General features: G+C 38.5%; 1 protein-coding gene across 1 annotated transcript; it reads right to left on the reverse strand.

The window, feature by feature from the left end:
• Positions 1 to 4,911: 4,911 nt before the first annotated feature.
• On the reverse strand, positions 4,912 to 12,702 carry LOC130927320 (cell surface A33 antigen-like). Its single transcript, XM_057853080.1, has 7 exons — positions 12,537 to 12,702; positions 11,950 to 12,116; positions 9,618 to 9,831; positions 9,369 to 9,533; positions 9,058 to 9,174; positions 5,877 to 6,000; positions 4,912 to 5,786 (listed from the first exon to the last, which is right to left on the reverse strand). Exons 1-7 carry the CDS (start codon positions 12,586 to 12,588, stop codon positions 5,243 to 5,245), a joined length of 1,383 nt encoding a protein of 460 aa, XP_057709063.1. The 5' UTR covers positions 12,589 to 12,702; the 3' UTR covers positions 4,912 to 5,242.
• Positions 12,703 to 17,215: the final 4,513 nt, after the last annotated feature.

Raw genomic sequence — 17,215 nt, forward strand, 5'->3', positions numbered from 1 at the left:
TATTGGCACCATAGGCGGAGTTTGACTTTTGGGGCGGGGGGGGGGCACAACATGTTGATGACAGCGAAATGCAGTGTCAGCGATAAAATTAACTTACAAGAATATTTATAATATAACAAGTAGTGATGCACGATAATACATTTTTCAACCGATATCGAAAACCGATAATTACCTGCCCCTTCCACCCGATAACCGATAATGTCACGCCGATAATTCTATTCAAATATGTATGTAAAATTTTAAAGTATACAAAGATAAATGTTACTGTGCAAAAATGTAATTTAGTGCTATTTTTTTCCACATCAAATGTGAACAAGTAGTAAATTCCAACAACTAAACAATGGCAATGACATTGTGTAATAGTAAGCTTTTGGCAACAATTACTTAAGGAGTAAACACCCAAGTTGCACAAAATGCATTTAAAAGTAAGCAATTCCTAACATATATCACATTACTACACTGCAAAAACACCTCCTTAAAACTAGCAGAATTGGACAAAACTGTTGATTGCGCACATTTGGAGGCTAAATCAAGTATATAATTATCGGATTGCATTATCGGTTGAATTTCGTTTTATCGGGATTATCTGTGTGACATCATAATTGCCATTATTGGCCGATAATTATCGGTGACCGATATTATCGTGCATCTCTAATAATAAGTAGAAAATGAGCGTGTTTTGGTTCCTATCATTCTTGAGGTGAATTCCAAATCAGGCTGCTTAGGCTATACTTTTCGGCCAAGATCGTCATCAATTGAATATGGTACGCCCATTGGTGTCTTGCCAATGTAGTTACCCCAGTCAAAAATTGCATCCCCGGGGCGGAGCCACTACGCTGCACTGCACTGATTTCTGTGTTTTGGTGATGTAATTATCTGCGAGGTTTTAAAACATGGCCCATCCATAAAGAAAAAAAAGTTTTTTCTGTCATATAACGTAACAAACATACTGAATGTAAAAAAGGCAATGTTTCATTGTTTTACACGTAGAATGACCTTTTACTATTTATACTCTAATTCAAGTACTGTATGGAGTTTCTCCAGTTTAATAAACGTCAATGTCCAAAATATATAACTGTGGTTCTTTTCTGGCTTCAATTAATTGTTTAAGTCAACATAAATTATAACTCGTGTGTGTGTGTGCGCTCCCGTGGCCAGGGGACACAATTTTTGACGGGGCTAACTACATTGGCAAGACACCGGTGGTGGCTCAGTTGTACAATTAGCGTCTTTAGTGGGGAAAATTGAAAATCTGCTCATTATTTTGACGGTAGTCTCGAGCGTTTAATGGGCCACAATTTCAATCATTGGTTCTTGCTCAGAAGTTGTCAATTTTGAAAGCTTAGGTTTGGAAAAAATGACGTATATGCATATTGCCTCTTCGGTCCTCGTGTGGTTTTGGCGAACCAAAGCAAATGACCGTCTAAGGTGCTGGTGAAGTGATCTGTTGGAAAAATAATTTTGACCAATTATAAAAATATCTTTTTTGTTCATTTGATTCATTTTTGTTGTTTTATTGCTCTACAACATTTATAGGCATGATTTTACCAGAAAATTCTTAATTTTAAAATCATACTGTATAGGACAGTCAATTACATGCAATGTCACTTTTCGGCCACCAGGCTGGCCCTCGCCCCCCCCCCCCCCCCGAAAATTCGTGAATGATTGGCACCCCTGAAATTCTGTCAGATAATGCTCAATTTCTCCCAGAAAATGATTGCAATTACAACTGCTTTGGTAGTAATATCTTCATTTATTCTGCTTGCAATGAAAAAACACAAAAGAGAATGAATTTTTAAAAAAAATCGTTATCATTTTACACAAATCTCCAAAAATGCGCTGGACAAAAGTATTGGCACCCTTTGAAAAATCATGTGATGCTTCTCTAATTTGTGTAATTAACTGCACCTGTTACTAACATGTGGGACATAACAGGTGGTGGCAATTACTAAATCACACTTGCAACCAATTAAAATGGGTTAAAGTTAACTCAACCTCTGTCCTGTGTCCTTGTGTGCTCCACATTGACCATGTAGAAAAGAAAGAAGACCAAAGAACTGTATGAGGACTTGAGAAGCAAAATTGTGTGGAAGCATGGGCAATCTTAAGGCTACCAGTCCATCTCCAAAGACCTGAATTTTCCTGTGTCTGCCGTGCGCAGTGTCATCAATAAGTGTAAAGTCCATGGCACTGTGGCTAACCTCCCTAGATGTGGACGGAATAGAAACATTGAAGAGAGAGTTCAACGAAAGATTGTGCAGATGGTGGAAAAAGAACCTCGACTAACAACCAAACAAGTTCAAGCTGTCCTGCAATCCGAGGGTACGACAGTGTCAACCTGTACTATCCGTCGGTGTCTCAATGAAAAGGGACTCTATGGTAGGATATCCAGGAAGACCCCACTTCTGACCTAGAGACAGAAAGAAGCCAGGCTGGAGTTTGCCAAAACTTACCTGAGAAAGCCAAAAAACCTTTTGGAAGAATGTTCTCTCTTCAGATGAGACAAAATTAGAGCTTTTTGGGAAAAGGCATCAACATAGAGTTCACAGGGAAAAAAACGAGGCCTTCAAAGAAAAGAACACGGGCCCCACAGCCAAACATGGCGAAGGTTCCCTGAAATTTTGGGGTTGCTTTGCTGCCTCTGTCACTGGACTGCTTGACTGTGTGCATAGCATTATGAAGTCTGAAGACTACCAACAAAGTTTGCAGCATAATGTAGGGCCCAGTGTGAGAAAGCTGGGTCTCTCTCAGAGGTCATGGGTCTTCCAGTAGGACAATGACTCAAAACCCACTTCAAAAAGCACTAGAAAAGGGTTTGAGAGTAGCACTGCAGACTTCTAAAGTGGCCAGCAATGATTCCAGACCGGAATCCCATAGAACACCTGTGGAGAGATTTGGAAATGGCAGTTTGGAGAAGGCACCCTTCAAATCTCAGAGACCGAAAGCAGTTGGCCAAAGACGAATCGTCTAAAATTCCAGCAGAGCATTACTAGTATAAGAATCTCAGTGATGGATACCAGAAGCGGTTGTTAGCAGTTATTTTGTCTAAAGGTTGTGCTACCAAGTATTAAGCAGAGGGTACCAATACTTTTGTCCGGCCCATTTTTGGAGTTTTGTGTAAAATGATATAATTTTTTTTCATTCTCGTTTGTGTTTTTTTATTGCAAGCAAAATAAATGAAGATATTACTACCAAAGCATTTATAATTGCCATCATTTTCTGGCAGAAATTAAGCATTATCCGACAGAATTGCAGGGGTGCCAATACTTTTGGCCAGCACTGTATATATTAAAAATTGATCCTTCTATTCATCCATTTATTCATTTTATTTAACAATACTGTATTTATATTTCTTTTTAGGCTGAGGCTAATACTATTACAATTGGATGTCAAATGGGGGTTGCAAAATTATCCCTGGGCCCCACTTGGCCCTGGGCCACAAGTTTGAGACTACTGTCCTTTATAAATGTAAAAATCATAAATTGGTATGCCTGACCCGAACAAAACATTGCCGGCAGTAAGTCGAATTCGTTCCCAGTAAGGATTGGACTCCGCCAAGACTGCCCTTTGTCACCGATTCTGTTCATAATTTTTATGGACAGAATTTTTAGGTGCAGCCGAAGCGTTGAGGGGGTCCGGTTTGGTGACCTCAGCATTGAATCTCTGCTTTTTGCAGATGATGTAGTGCTGTTAGTTTCATCAAGCCGTGACCTCCAACTCTCACTGGAGCGGTTCGCAGCTGAGTGTGAAGCGGTTGGGATGAAGATCAGCACCTCCAAATCAGAGACCATGGTCCTCAGTCGGAAAAGGGTGGAGTGCCCTCTCCTGGTCGGGGATGAGATCCTGCCCCAAGTGGAGGAGTTCAAGTATCTTGGGGTCTTGTTCACGAGTGACGGTAGGAGGGAGCGTGAGATCGACAGGCGGATCGGTGCAGCGTCTGCAGTAATTCGGACTCTGCACCGGTCCGTAGTGGTGAAGAAGGAGCTGAGCCAAAAGGCAAAGCTTTCGATTTACAAGTCGATCTATGTTCCTACCCTCACCTATGGTCTCGAGCTGTGGGTCGTGACCGAAAGGACAAGATCCCGGATACAAGCGGCCGAAATGAGTTTCCTCCACAGGGTGTCCGGGCTCTCCCTGAGGGATAGGGTGAGAAGCTCGGTCATCCGGGAGGGACTCCGTGTCGAGCCGCTACTCCTCCGCCTAGAGAGGAGCCAGCTGAGGTGGCTTGGGCATCTGGTTTGGATGCCTCCTGGACGCCTCCCTGGAGAGGAGTTCCGGGCATGTCCCACCTGCAGGAGGCCCCGGGGATGACACAGGACATGCTGGACAGACTATGTCTCTCGGCTGGCCTGGGAACGCCTTGGGATCCCGCTGGAAGAGCTGGTTGAAGTGGCTGGGGAGAGGGAAGTCTGGGCTTCCCTGTTAAAGCTGCTGCCCCCACGACCCGACCCCGGAACAAGCAGAAGATGATGGATGGATGGACCCTAACAAAATCATAAAAGCTAGCTGCTTGATAGTCCTGGATTTGGATCTAGGCCACTCTGAGTGGGGACCCTGTCCTGAACCGCGTCTGGTGGGCCATGGGGGTCCCGCGGTGTGCCGTGTCGGTTGGGGGGTTGCAGCGGTGGCTGGATGGAGGTAACGCGTCCCCTCATCCCTTCCCTGAAGGCCGGTTAATAGGGGCGCGGATGGTCCGAGGGACCACCCTGTGTCCTGGAGGATGACGGCAGCTCCCTGGGGCTTGTTCTCTTCAATTAGAACTAGGGCCTTGGGGCAAATGTCAGCAAAAGACTATAAGAATTGGACATACTGTAGACATTTTTAAATGCCAAAATGCCATTTTCATGTCATACATTACGTTTTTCTTCTGTTTTCAGCTGGAAACTTGTTCGTAACAACAACTGACAAATGTTTTAATTCCACATTTATTCAAAATTGATAACATTGGTAAATTGTTAAATCATTGTCCAGTTGTGAATCAAGTAAATCCAATGTGAACAAAATGCATCATGCAGTTTGAAAGAAATACAGGTGTATTTTAGCTTACACTTGTAGTCAAATTTCAGTAGCCTACAACTATTTTCCAAGAAATTTCATAATTTTCTAAACGTGGCAAAGAAAATCTAAATCACTTACAGTAAATATTTAAAAAATAGGCTTACTAAAAACATAGTAGAAAAGATTTTTTTTTTTCAGAAAACATACTTATCCAAATCATTTTCCTAACACCAAATAACAGCTGCTAGCGCTCATAGGTGTCATTTAGGCGATCACGACTTCCTCCATAACGGCCGCGTGGATCACCAAGCCTGTCGCGACTTCCTCTGTAGTCATTCCGATCTTCAAAGTGATCGCTATTACCACCGTAACGGTGATCATCGAGCCTGTCATGACTTCCTCTGCGTTCGTTCCGTTCTTCGAGGCGATCTCGACTCCCCCTGTAGTCGTTCCGTTCTTCGAGGCGATCTCGACTCCCCCTGTAGTCGTTCCGTTCTTCGAGGCGATCTCGACTCCCCCTGTAGTCGTTCCGTTCTTCGAGGCGATCTCGACTGGTGCGGTGATCGTCAAGCCTGTCGCGACTTCCTCGGTATTGATCACGCTGATCTGGCTCACTCCGATATCGAACACTATCGGAACCATCCTCTGCTAGTGTGAGTTCAGCTTTTCCAGTGTTGTGACTGCCTTGAGGAAGAGCGTCTTTGTAATCTGATTTCTTTGTTTCACTATTAGACTCTTCATCCCGATACGAAGTTCTGTCTTCAGGATGATCAGAAAATTCTAATTCTCTGGGGGAATTGGAGCATTAAAAACGGAAACAGTCAAAAGTTGAATGGTGGTTCTACTATTGATAAAAACTAAGACACAACTGGACATACCCTTCAACATTCTTGTCCTTTTTGGATCTTTTCTTGTAGCAACAGAAGATGATTATGCCAAGTACGATTAATCCAGCGACGACACCACCAATTATACCAGCGGTTGATCCAAAGTTCATGCTGCCTTGAGTTTGGAAGGACAGACAAGATTTTTTTCTCCTCTATTTTCAAATAAGAATCATTGCTAGTGTAGTGGTGTTTGTCTTGTGTCACAATTAGTTTCCTCCAAGGGTATAGGTTTGGATAGGGATGGTATGGACATAACAATACCAACTTTTCAGGATGCTCATATTGTGCCCACAAACTTTTAAGCAACCTTATTTGCATTATGTAATTACTTCAGTTATATAGGTAATTTAGATTGTCTCCCCATATGTTGTGAGGATAGAATTGACCCAACCATTAATTAGTGATTTTCAATATGTTCAGACTTACGTTTACCCCTTTTCACTGCCGAGCGTGCCAGTTCATTTTTTCCCCCTCAAATGCACGTTTAATTGGCTGATGACTTGACCCCCCCCCCACACACACACACACACTCACAGCTCCATGCCACCTCCTCCGCCCCCTTCGAAGAGGTATATTAGGTTTTTTTTTTAACCAGCAGAAGCTGCAGCCATTGCAAGTAATGCAAAAAGACGTCCATGTTGTGGAGGTGGGGAACACAGCACTAGTTTTGCTACTGAAAGTCCGACATGTATCAGCATTTGCATAACATTAAACTGTGAGAATTTGCTAACCTGCAAAACTTTAGTAGGAAGCTGCTTAGAGAGAAGTGTCCTCCTGTATGTATTTTCGATTGTTAACATTAAATAAACTGTGAGAAATTTGGTGAACCGAGGTTTATCCCTTGCTCCCCAATTTTCATTCATGTGGGTTTAAAGCATCCCTAAGCAGCTTTCATTTTTTTACAGTTTGTTGTGCTTGTGGACAAAAGTAGTATTGTCTTGCCTGAAGGAAGGCTGATTTTTCATCAATAATTTTCGTTATTCCCTGACTAAGAGTTTTTTCAGTTATATTTAATATATATAGAATATATATACAGTGGGGCAAATAAGTATTTAGTCAATCACCAATTGTGCAAGTTTTTCTACTTGAAAAGATCACAGAGGCCTGTAATTGTCAACATGGGTAAACCTCAACCATGAGAGACAGAATGTGAAAAAAAAAAAAAAACAGGCAATCACATTGTTTGATTTTTAAATAATTTATTTCCAAATTAGAGTGGAAAATAAGTATTTGGTCACCTACAAACAAGCAAGATTTCTGGCTGTCAAAGAGGTCTAACTTCTAACAAGGTCTAACGAGGCTCCACTCGTTACCTGTATTAATTGCACCTGTTTTAACTCATTATCGGTATAAAAGACACCTGTCCACAACCTCAGTCAGTCACACTCCAAACTCCACTATGGCCAAGACCAAAGAGCTGTCGAAGGACACCAGAGACAAAATTGTAGACCTGCACCAGGCTGGGAAGACTGAATCTGCAATAGGTAAATCGCTTAGTGTAAAGAAATCAACTGTGGGAGCAAATATTAGAAAATGGAAGACATACAAGACCACTGATAATCTCCCTCGATCTGGGGCTCCATGCAAGATATCACCCCGTGGCATCAAAATTATAACAAGAACGGTGAGCAAAAATCCCAGAACCACACGGGGGGACCTAGTGAATGACCTACAGAGAGCTGGGACCACAGTAACAAAGGGTACTATCAGTAACACAGTGCGCCGCCAGGGACTCAAATCCTGCACTGCCAGACGTGTCCCTCTGATGAAGAAAGTACACGTCTGCGGTTCGCTAGAGAGCATTTGGATGATCCAGAAGAGGACTGGGAGAATGTGTTATGGTCGGATGAAACCAAAATAGACCTTTTTGGTAGAAACACAGGTTCTCGTGTTTGGAGGAGAAAGAATACTGAATTGCATCCGCAGAACACCGTACCCACTGTGAAGCATGGGGGTGGAAACATCATGCTTTGGGGCCGTTTTTCTGCAAAGGGACCAGGACGACTGATTTGTGTAAAGGAAAGAATGAATGGGGCCATGTATCGAGAGGTTTTGAGTGAAAATCTCCTTCAATCAGCAAGGGCATTGAAGATGAGACGTGGCTGGGTCTTTCAGCATGACAATGATCCCAAACACACAGCCAGGGCAACAAAGGAGTGGCTTCGTAGGAAGCATTTCAAGGTCCTTTTAGTGGCCTAGCCAGTCTCCAGATCTCAACCCCATAGAAAATCTGTGGAGGGAGTTGAAAGTCCGTGTTGCCCAACGACAGCCCCAAAACATCACTGCTCTAGAGGAGATCTGCAAGGAGGAATGGGCCAAAATACCAGCAACAGTGTGTGAAAAGCTTGTGAAGAGTTACAGAAAAACGCTTGGCCTCCATTATTGCCAACAAAGGGTACATAACAAAGTATTGAGATGAACTTTTGGTATTGACCAAATACTTATTTTCCACCATGATTTGCAAATAAATTCTTTAAAAATCAGACCATTTGATTTTCAGTTTTTTTTCTTTTTTTCACATTCTATCTCTCATGGTTGAGGTTTACCCATCTTGAAAATTACAGGCCTCTCTAATAGTTTCAAGTGGGAGAACTTGCACAATTAGTGGTTGACTAAATACTTATTTGCCCCACTGTATACATGTTATATTAATTTCTCAACAATGTTGAGTGGTCTTAAGACAAATGTTTATTTTTTGCATTTCTGGATAGTTAAGAGATTATTAACAAGTTTGTATTTATTGTGTATTTTTATATAATTTGAGTTATGTTCAAATCTTGAAATATAAATTTGTTAATTAAATCCAGATTTCAACTAGAAATTTTCAAACTATTTTAGTAGTTTTTGAAAACAAAGCTTTGAATGGAATGTGTATCACCTGAACCAATATATATGAAAGTTAGTATACATCAATACAGATGTAATTTGCATTGATCATTTAGCCTATCAATTAATTAGGTTCATATTCGTGAGAAATGTAGCCGTGACCCCCTTTCACCCAATCTGTTTGGTCTTATTCATGTCCTGTCTCCAGCAAAAAGTCTACATGCAGGTTATGCCTTTATATCATCCCTACCAATGTTAAGACCAAACCTAAGCCCTTGGCTTTCCCAAATGATATTTAGAAGCCATACAGAAGACAGTAGACCTCAGTTTGGATGTTGATACTCACTAGGCAAAACTGCTAAGGTAAAGTTGCAAATTTCAGAACCAACTCGATTTGTTGATGTGCAGATGTAGAATCCAGATGTCTCTCTTGAAATGTTAAACAGGGAAAGAGCTCCATCCTCTGTAAGGTAAAGAAAAGCATGTGGTGAGTCAAATGTTGTATGTATGTAGTTGAATGCAATTTGTTCCATGATGACTTGTAGGATTTTTTTTTTCAATGGATGGGGAATTTTACCATTAATAATAGAATTTTACTGAAAACTAATATTTTAACAGCAAGAACTTCTCAATGAAAGTGTTCCAAGATAAACATACTCTCAGTAGTCTTGGGTGGAAATTGCCTGGGTGCATTTTCGACACTGTAGCTCTTCCATTTATAGGATGGTTTAGGCGAGCCCTCCTCAGACATGCAGGTAAGAGTGACATCGTGCCAATATTCTGCTGTTCCTTGGAGCCTGCACAGAGGCTTTGAGGGGGGAACTGCAGGAAGACAAAATCATAAAGTCATAATAATTAGTTGTGTTGGACAGGGGAGTGACCATAAAGGATATGTATTGTTTTAACCCAGCACTAGAAGGGAAGTAGAGGCCGCGGTAGTTCCTTCGTCGTCATTTGGTATCTTAACACTGCACTGGAAGTGACGACTGTCCTGTACAGTTAGCTTTGTCAGACGCAATGTGCTCCTTTGTTTGGCAAGATCCACCTCCATGAATGCCCGACCTTCATAAGGGGGTGCGATGTCAACTGGATTATTTATAAAATAGGTGGCCACAGTTTTCTGGAGACATGAAAAAAAAAATCATATACAACAAAGGATACAGTGTACCAGGAATCTCTATGCTCAATCTGGAAGGTGCTTGAGACAGAGTTTGGGTAAATATGGGCCATAGACTTCATAATGTATTGACATGACACATTCCCTATTCACTGTGTCACGTCTTCCCGAAGGGGACCATCCAACACTCCGCTTCATTTGTTAGCTATCGGTCACATGCAGCGATCTAACGCCTGATTTAGGTTGAAAAAGTACGAAAGCAGCGGCACGGTGGCTTAGTGGTTAGCACATCTGCCTCACAGTTCTGAGATCAAGGGTTCAATCCCGGGCTTCGGCCTTCCTGTGTGGAGTTTGCATGTTCTCCCCGTGCCTGTGTGGGTTTCCTCTGGGAACTCCGGTTTCCTCCCACATCCCAAAAACATGCATGGTAGGCTGATTGAACACTCTAAATTGTCCGTAGGTATGAGTGTGTGCGTGAATGGTTGTATGTCTCCTTGTGCCCTGCGATTGGCTGGCAACCAGTTCAGGGTGTCCCCTGCCTACTGCCCGTAGTTGGCTGGGATAGGCTCCAGCACCTCCGCGACCCTCGTGAGGAAAAGCGGCATGGAAAATGAATGAATGAATGAAGTACGAAAGCTGTACTACATACAAACAGGAAGGATTGTCTCAGAACTGATTTGTTCTAGGATTCAAGGTAATTATTATATTTTTCGTACCATGCATGCATTTTGAAACGTTGTGAAAAAAAAAATCAATTGAAGAAATTAGCCACTACAGTTTTGGCATTATACTTCGCAATACTTACATAAAATAAATGCTACCTGCACTTTTTTTTTGCTTTTAACCAAGAATTGAGACAGTTTTACGTCCATATCTATAAAGAATTCGAGAATTTAAGCATTTTTTCACCAGAATTTTCAACGGAAAAAGCTCTTTGTTTTTATAAGGCAGCCGCTACATTTGCTTACTGACTTGCATCATAGTTCGCAATATTTTCGTAAAATAAATGCTAACTGCAAGGTGTTTTTTTTTGCTTTTAACCAAGAATCAAGACTGCTTTACCTCCATAGCTATAAATAATTCAGGGATTTAAGCATTTATTTACAAGAATTTTAAACGGAAAAATCTTAGTTTTTATAAGGCGGCCAATACATTTGCTTACTGACTAGCATCATAGTTCTCAATATTTACATAAAATAAATGCTAACTGCATATTTATTTATTTATTTATTTATTTGCTTTTAACCAAGAATCGAGACTGTTGTACGTCCATATCTATGAAGAATTCAGGGATTTAAGTATTTATTCACAAGAATTTGCAACGTAAAAAGCTCTTTGTTTACATATGGCGGCTGCTAATTTCCGTCAATACATTATGAAGTCTACGTATGGGCCACATCAAATACTCCACAAAAAAAGTTGCAAATGTTAAAATTTACTACAAGTAATCTAACTTTCTATATCTTAAGTATCAAACATAAGGCCAGGGGGTCAAAGCTGTTCCCCATCATATCATTTTGTGTGGCTAGCAAAACTGAATCATGCACAGCGATGTCATGTTTCTTGCTAAAACAAAATTTCAATAAAATTTGTCAAATAAGATGATGAATGATAGAAATTGGGAGAATGAGCACAGATTTTCACATTTATAAATTTAAAGTAAAAAACGTATTTAAAAAAAAGAAAGGGGAAAAAATCTTTAAGTAAAAATACATTAAAAGGAATATTTACATATTTTGTTTTGAATAAATTGAGATGAGAAATAAATAAGAAAATAATTGCTTTGAAACAGCTCAAAGAGGAAGATTTGGACACTTTTTAGCTCTCCAAAACGACTCAATTTTGGCTAACGAATTATTTTTCGCCAACACACATGAACATACAAACATGAAAACTGAAATTGAATTGAGCAATGCTAGCTTTTTCTGTAGTGACTAATAAAACAAACAGGTCCGTACAAGCACTTAATTTAGATATTAAGTAAGGAGCCTCAAAACACTGTCCTATAGGCCCAACTGGCCCACAGGCCACAAGTTTGAGACCCCTGCAGTGTATTGAACGCGAGTTAACTTTCTTAAGAGCTAATGGAACTAGCGCAAAGACATTCAATTAATGATTTACCATAGGATCATCGGCAACATCCGGATACGCTTCCCATGTGACAACCAGCATGTTAAAATCAGGGTTTGCCGGAATAAAAGAACATGTAAGAGTAATATCTCCTCCACTTGCGGCCTCATATTCTTCCTGTGGGATCGAAACCAGTAAACTTCTGCAGGCAGGAAGAACTGAAATGAAAGTGAAAGAGATAGATTTCATCTAGTATACCTTGAAATTGTAGAAAATGTGGCATGTAGAAAATTTGAATTCCTTTGTATTATAATGAGAAATGATGTGGTTAAAGATCACACATTTGTTAGTCCTTTGAAATGGATATACTGTATGTAGCATATACATGTTCATTTACATTTTTTTAATGTATTAAATCAAAACTTTCAATAAGTTTTTGTTGTTTTGGGGGAATGACAATACAGTATATTATAAATTTAAATACATTTTTCTTCTGGCTGCATGTCCTCAATACAAAAAGCAAAGTAACTTGCCTTCGGTTGAGCGGCAGACCGTTGGATTAATGATTGACCCTCATAAATCAAGGTGTGGTGGTTATTTTAAGAAAATAGCAAGAAAAAAAAAAACATAAAAGATACCTGTTAGTATGAGAAGAAGGTTCCGCCATTCAAATTGCTCTTTTGCAGTCATTATTAAAATTGAATGTTAAGTATGAAAGTGAAATCCTTGGAATAAAAGGCCACCTAACCTTCTCTCTGATCACTCATTCAGGTGTGGATTGTTTCAATCTTCCAGGTAATAAGTCAACAGTTATAGGTCATGTGACAAGAAACCACCAATCAGGGTTGAACATAATTCATTCTGTGCCTCGTTTAACAATCAGGTTTTATTCAGTGAAATGTTCTTTTACAGTTAACTTTTACAAATAACAGGGAGACCCGGCAGAGAATCATCATGTTTCAGTGCCTTTAACGGAGATAGACGTCCAATTCATTTTGACTGTGAGAGCGATCATCGCTGCCATCCCTCTCACTCAAAATGGATTGGACGTCTATCATTAAATTGATGTGGATTCCACTAATATTCAGTAAATTTAATTTCTCTCACATAACCAAAAATGTTTGTTTGCTCTGATACAGATAGTCTATATTTTAAAAAGGACAAGTTTTATTGAAAATAGATAGGTTAAGAACTCAGACTTGACTAGCATATTCCATATTTGATGGTGTTGCACAAAAAATATTTTTCGAGCAATATCTGCTAACTCCAATGCTTTCAACAAGTCATGAATATGTAGTTTTCCTCCTTTTGACCTGCAGGGTGTAGTATTGGACCAACTACGACGGTCAGATATAAACCAGCCTCCAAACCATAGAACTGATATAAAACTCCATAAAAATCATTGAATCATGGGACAGCCGTTGACAAGCCTGTTTTATTACTAACTTCCTGTGTGCTTCCAGCTTTTGAACTGAAGTGAAAAGGTCAAAGCCGATTGGTGACCGTAAATCCAAAAACACGTTTGTGGTGTATATTTATACAGTAGAACTGCCAAACTCGAACATAACATGACCAGTCATACAAGTGTGAAAAGATAAGTCATTGACTGCTGTTTGCATCCTGGACGCCAATCGCTGTTAATGATACTCAGATGCATAAAATCTTTTACAATTTGAATTATGCCTGTGCCAAGAAGTAGCACTTGGGCCTAAGCGACCCCTAACCCCTATGATGAATACTCACTCAGTACATTGTTTGCACTCTGTCTCCTCCAAGTTCCCATCAAATAGCTCTCCCACACTTTACTGGCACCACTCTGCTTATATAATACGCTGCACTATTATGACCAAAACGAACTGCTCTGCCAGAAAAAAGGGGTACAGTAGGGGTGACTCTGTGTCAGTTAGAGAACAAACTGATCCTAAAGTTACACATTGTATTTGAGTTTGATGCAGTGGTAATCGTGTGGTTAGTCCAAAAATAGATTTGTGATTGTAATCATTTTGACGTATAAATAGAAAGAGAACATGCATTATGATAATAGTTGTACTATACTGTAGCAAATATTCAATTGTAATCAAACACCACTTTCAGATATTACTTTTACTTGCATGCATGAGTTTTAGGAAAAAAAGGTGATATATTTATCTTCAATCTAAGACTGTTGCTTGAATGAAATATTGAATTTGTAAACACCCCCCCCCCCCCCAGTTTATTTATATTAGTGACGCCTTACAGCTTTTTTAAACAAAGTTTAAGATGTAGAATCCAAACCTGGTCTCATTTTCCCCCTATCACATCTAGTTTTGAACAATAAATCAGTTTTCTTGAAAGAAAAAAAAAACCTTATACCATATACCATATATGCTTGTTTTATTATATATATATGTATATATATATATATATATATATATATATATATATATATATATATATATAAAACCTAGTCAGATATTGATATACAGTAGAATGAAATATGAAATGAACAGGCATGAATGAATTGTATATTTATTTTGTTTTTTTCTAAGTTTATGCTACTGTATTTATAGATATGTGCAAGTAGTAACAACATAGTAAACTAAAATCAAACTCAACACAATTTATTAAAAAAAAAAAAAAGTCGCACAGTGTGGTATAAATTCCGACTTAGTGAATGCCAATAGCTGGCAGCCTTTCTCAGTTAAAATAGATTGGCTGTCGAGCGCCATCATTGGCACTGAAACATGAGGATTAACAGTTAAAATGAAATTTTTATTAACATTTTATAAATTTAAAAAGGGATTCATTAAAATATATTTTAGAAATAATGTAAGAATACAAACATTTTTGAAAATTGTCATTTGCTCTGTACAGGGTGAACCAGTTGAATAAGTATTTTATGCAGTTTTACATGATGCATTATTATTATTATTATTTTATTTTATTTTATTTTTTTACTTAACCCTATCAGGGACCGTGGTCACTTCAGTGGACAAAATTGATGATTGGCTTAACTCATTCACTGCCAGCCCATGTCACAGAGGATGTGGTGTGGTAGTCAGTAAAAGAGGGAAATTGATATTGAAAGCATCTATTGCCGGCAATAGATGTCCTATATATATGGCGGAAAACACAGACAAGACTGAAAAAGGAATTTCTGCTCTTGCAAACCTCTATAGAATAAACTGGTGTATTTTAAGCCAAAAGAACTGTTGTGTTTGATAGAACAATATGTCTATATGCTGCCATAGCAGACTCATGGCCCATTAAGCCCCCGAACTATTTTTAATTTGTCCCTTTTACCCTGGAAACCCCCGTTTACAGACATCGCGCAACCGCTTTTGTTTCAACCTTGCCATAAAAAGAAGGTAAGTAATTATATTTATTATTAAAAATGTATGTCATTTTTTGCTTAAACTCATTATTTGATGTCCAATATTTTGTTTTAAAAAAGAAAAAGTCTTTAAAAAATTATTCACTCGCATATTTACGTCACAATGAAAAAATTGGTGTCTGTAAAAAAGTCACGGATATCTGCCTCATAATTATCGCTTAATTGTATTTTTTTGGTTACTTTTGGATTTTCCCCGATATATTAGATGATAAATAATCTATTACCCCCACCCCCCCCCCCCCCGCCAAAAAAAAAAAAAAAGTTTAAAATGGTAAAAAGGGGAAAAAGAACATTTCGACCACTCCTTGATGTCTGCGATTTCTGCATCACGACCCTAGTTATATTAACATGTTTCACCCATAAAGTTAGGAAAAAATCCAGCTATGGCCATTCACAGCTGTGTCTTGACACTCAGTGATACATGATACAGGGAGTTTTTGGATCGAAACAAGGTAAGTACGCGATAATAATTTGTTAAAGTCATGGCGTCTGTAATTCTGCTCTCGCATGTTCTCACCTCCAGATAGGGATTTGCTGTTTAAAAAATTGAAGAAAAAAAAAAACCCTCTTTTTCGAAATTTTTCTTCTCCCAGAAAATTGAGATTTGGACAATTTTGAAATTTGGCCAAGAGAGTGTTTTCCGCCACAACGTAACATGACCAGTAAAAAAAAAAAAAATATATATATATATATATATATATATATATATATATATATATATATATATATATATATATATATATATATATATATATATATATATATATATTAGGGCTGTCAAACGATTAAAAATTTTAATCGAGTTAATTACAGCTTAAAAATTAATTAATCGTAATTAATCGCAATTAATCGCAATTCAAACCATCTATAAAATATGCCATATTTTTCTGTAAATTATTGTTGGAATGGAAAGATAAGACACGAGATGGATATATACATTCAACATACAGTACATAAGGACTATTTGTTTATTATAACAATAAATCAACAAGATGGCATGAACATTATTAACATTCTGTTAAAACGATCCATGGATAGAAAGACTTGTAGTTCTTAAAAGAAAAATATTAGTACAAGTTATAGAAATTTTATATTAAAACCCCTCTTAAGGTTTTCGTTTTAATAAAATTTGTAAAATTTTCAATCAAAAAATAAACTAGTAGCCCGCCATTGTTGATGTCAATAATTACTTACACAATGCTCATGGTTGCTGAAGCCTATAAAATCAGTCGCACCCAAGCGCCAGCAGAGGGCAGCAAAACTCCATAAAACACAACAAGTTAGCGTTTCACTGTGTACTGTCATTTGAATCTCTCTGAGCGGGGCATCTGCGTTAATTGCGTCAAATATTTTAACGTGATTGAATGAATGAATGAATTTAAAAAATTAATTAACGCCCGTTAACGCGCTAATTTTGACAGCCCTAATATATATATATATATATATATATACACACACACACACACACTCACTCACCGGCCACTTTATTAGGTACACCATGTACCTAATAAAGTGCCCGGTGAATGTATGTATGTGTATGTATATATATATATATATATATATATATATTTTTTTTTTTTTACATGCCAGCAAAGCTAATGCTAGAGTTGAATGTCAAATGGGGGCCGCAAAAAAAATGTCCCGCGAACCGCAAATGACCCCTTGGCCACATGTTTTATACCCCTGTCCCATATGATTGTAATACAAATGTTTAAGACAAGAAAAATCATAATTCGTGCATGAAAGGGATAATTTAGGGAATAAGACAAATGAAATAAATAAAAAAATATAGCTCTCTTGCTATCTCAAACATTTGAACACTCTTTTTTCCACAGTATCAAACAGACACTCCAAAAAAAAAACAAAGAAAATGACTATTTATGTATGTAAATAAGTCACTACTGTATTGACTTCGAACAGGTTGCGCGTGCGTGTCCGCGCCCG

This window comes from Corythoichthys intestinalis, chromosome 12, assembly GCF_030265065.1.
Source record: "Corythoichthys intestinalis isolate RoL2023-P3 chromosome 12, ASM3026506v1, whole genome shotgun sequence".
NCBI classification, from domain to species: domain Eukaryota; kingdom Metazoa; phylum Chordata; class Actinopteri; order Syngnathiformes; family Syngnathidae; genus Corythoichthys; species Corythoichthys intestinalis.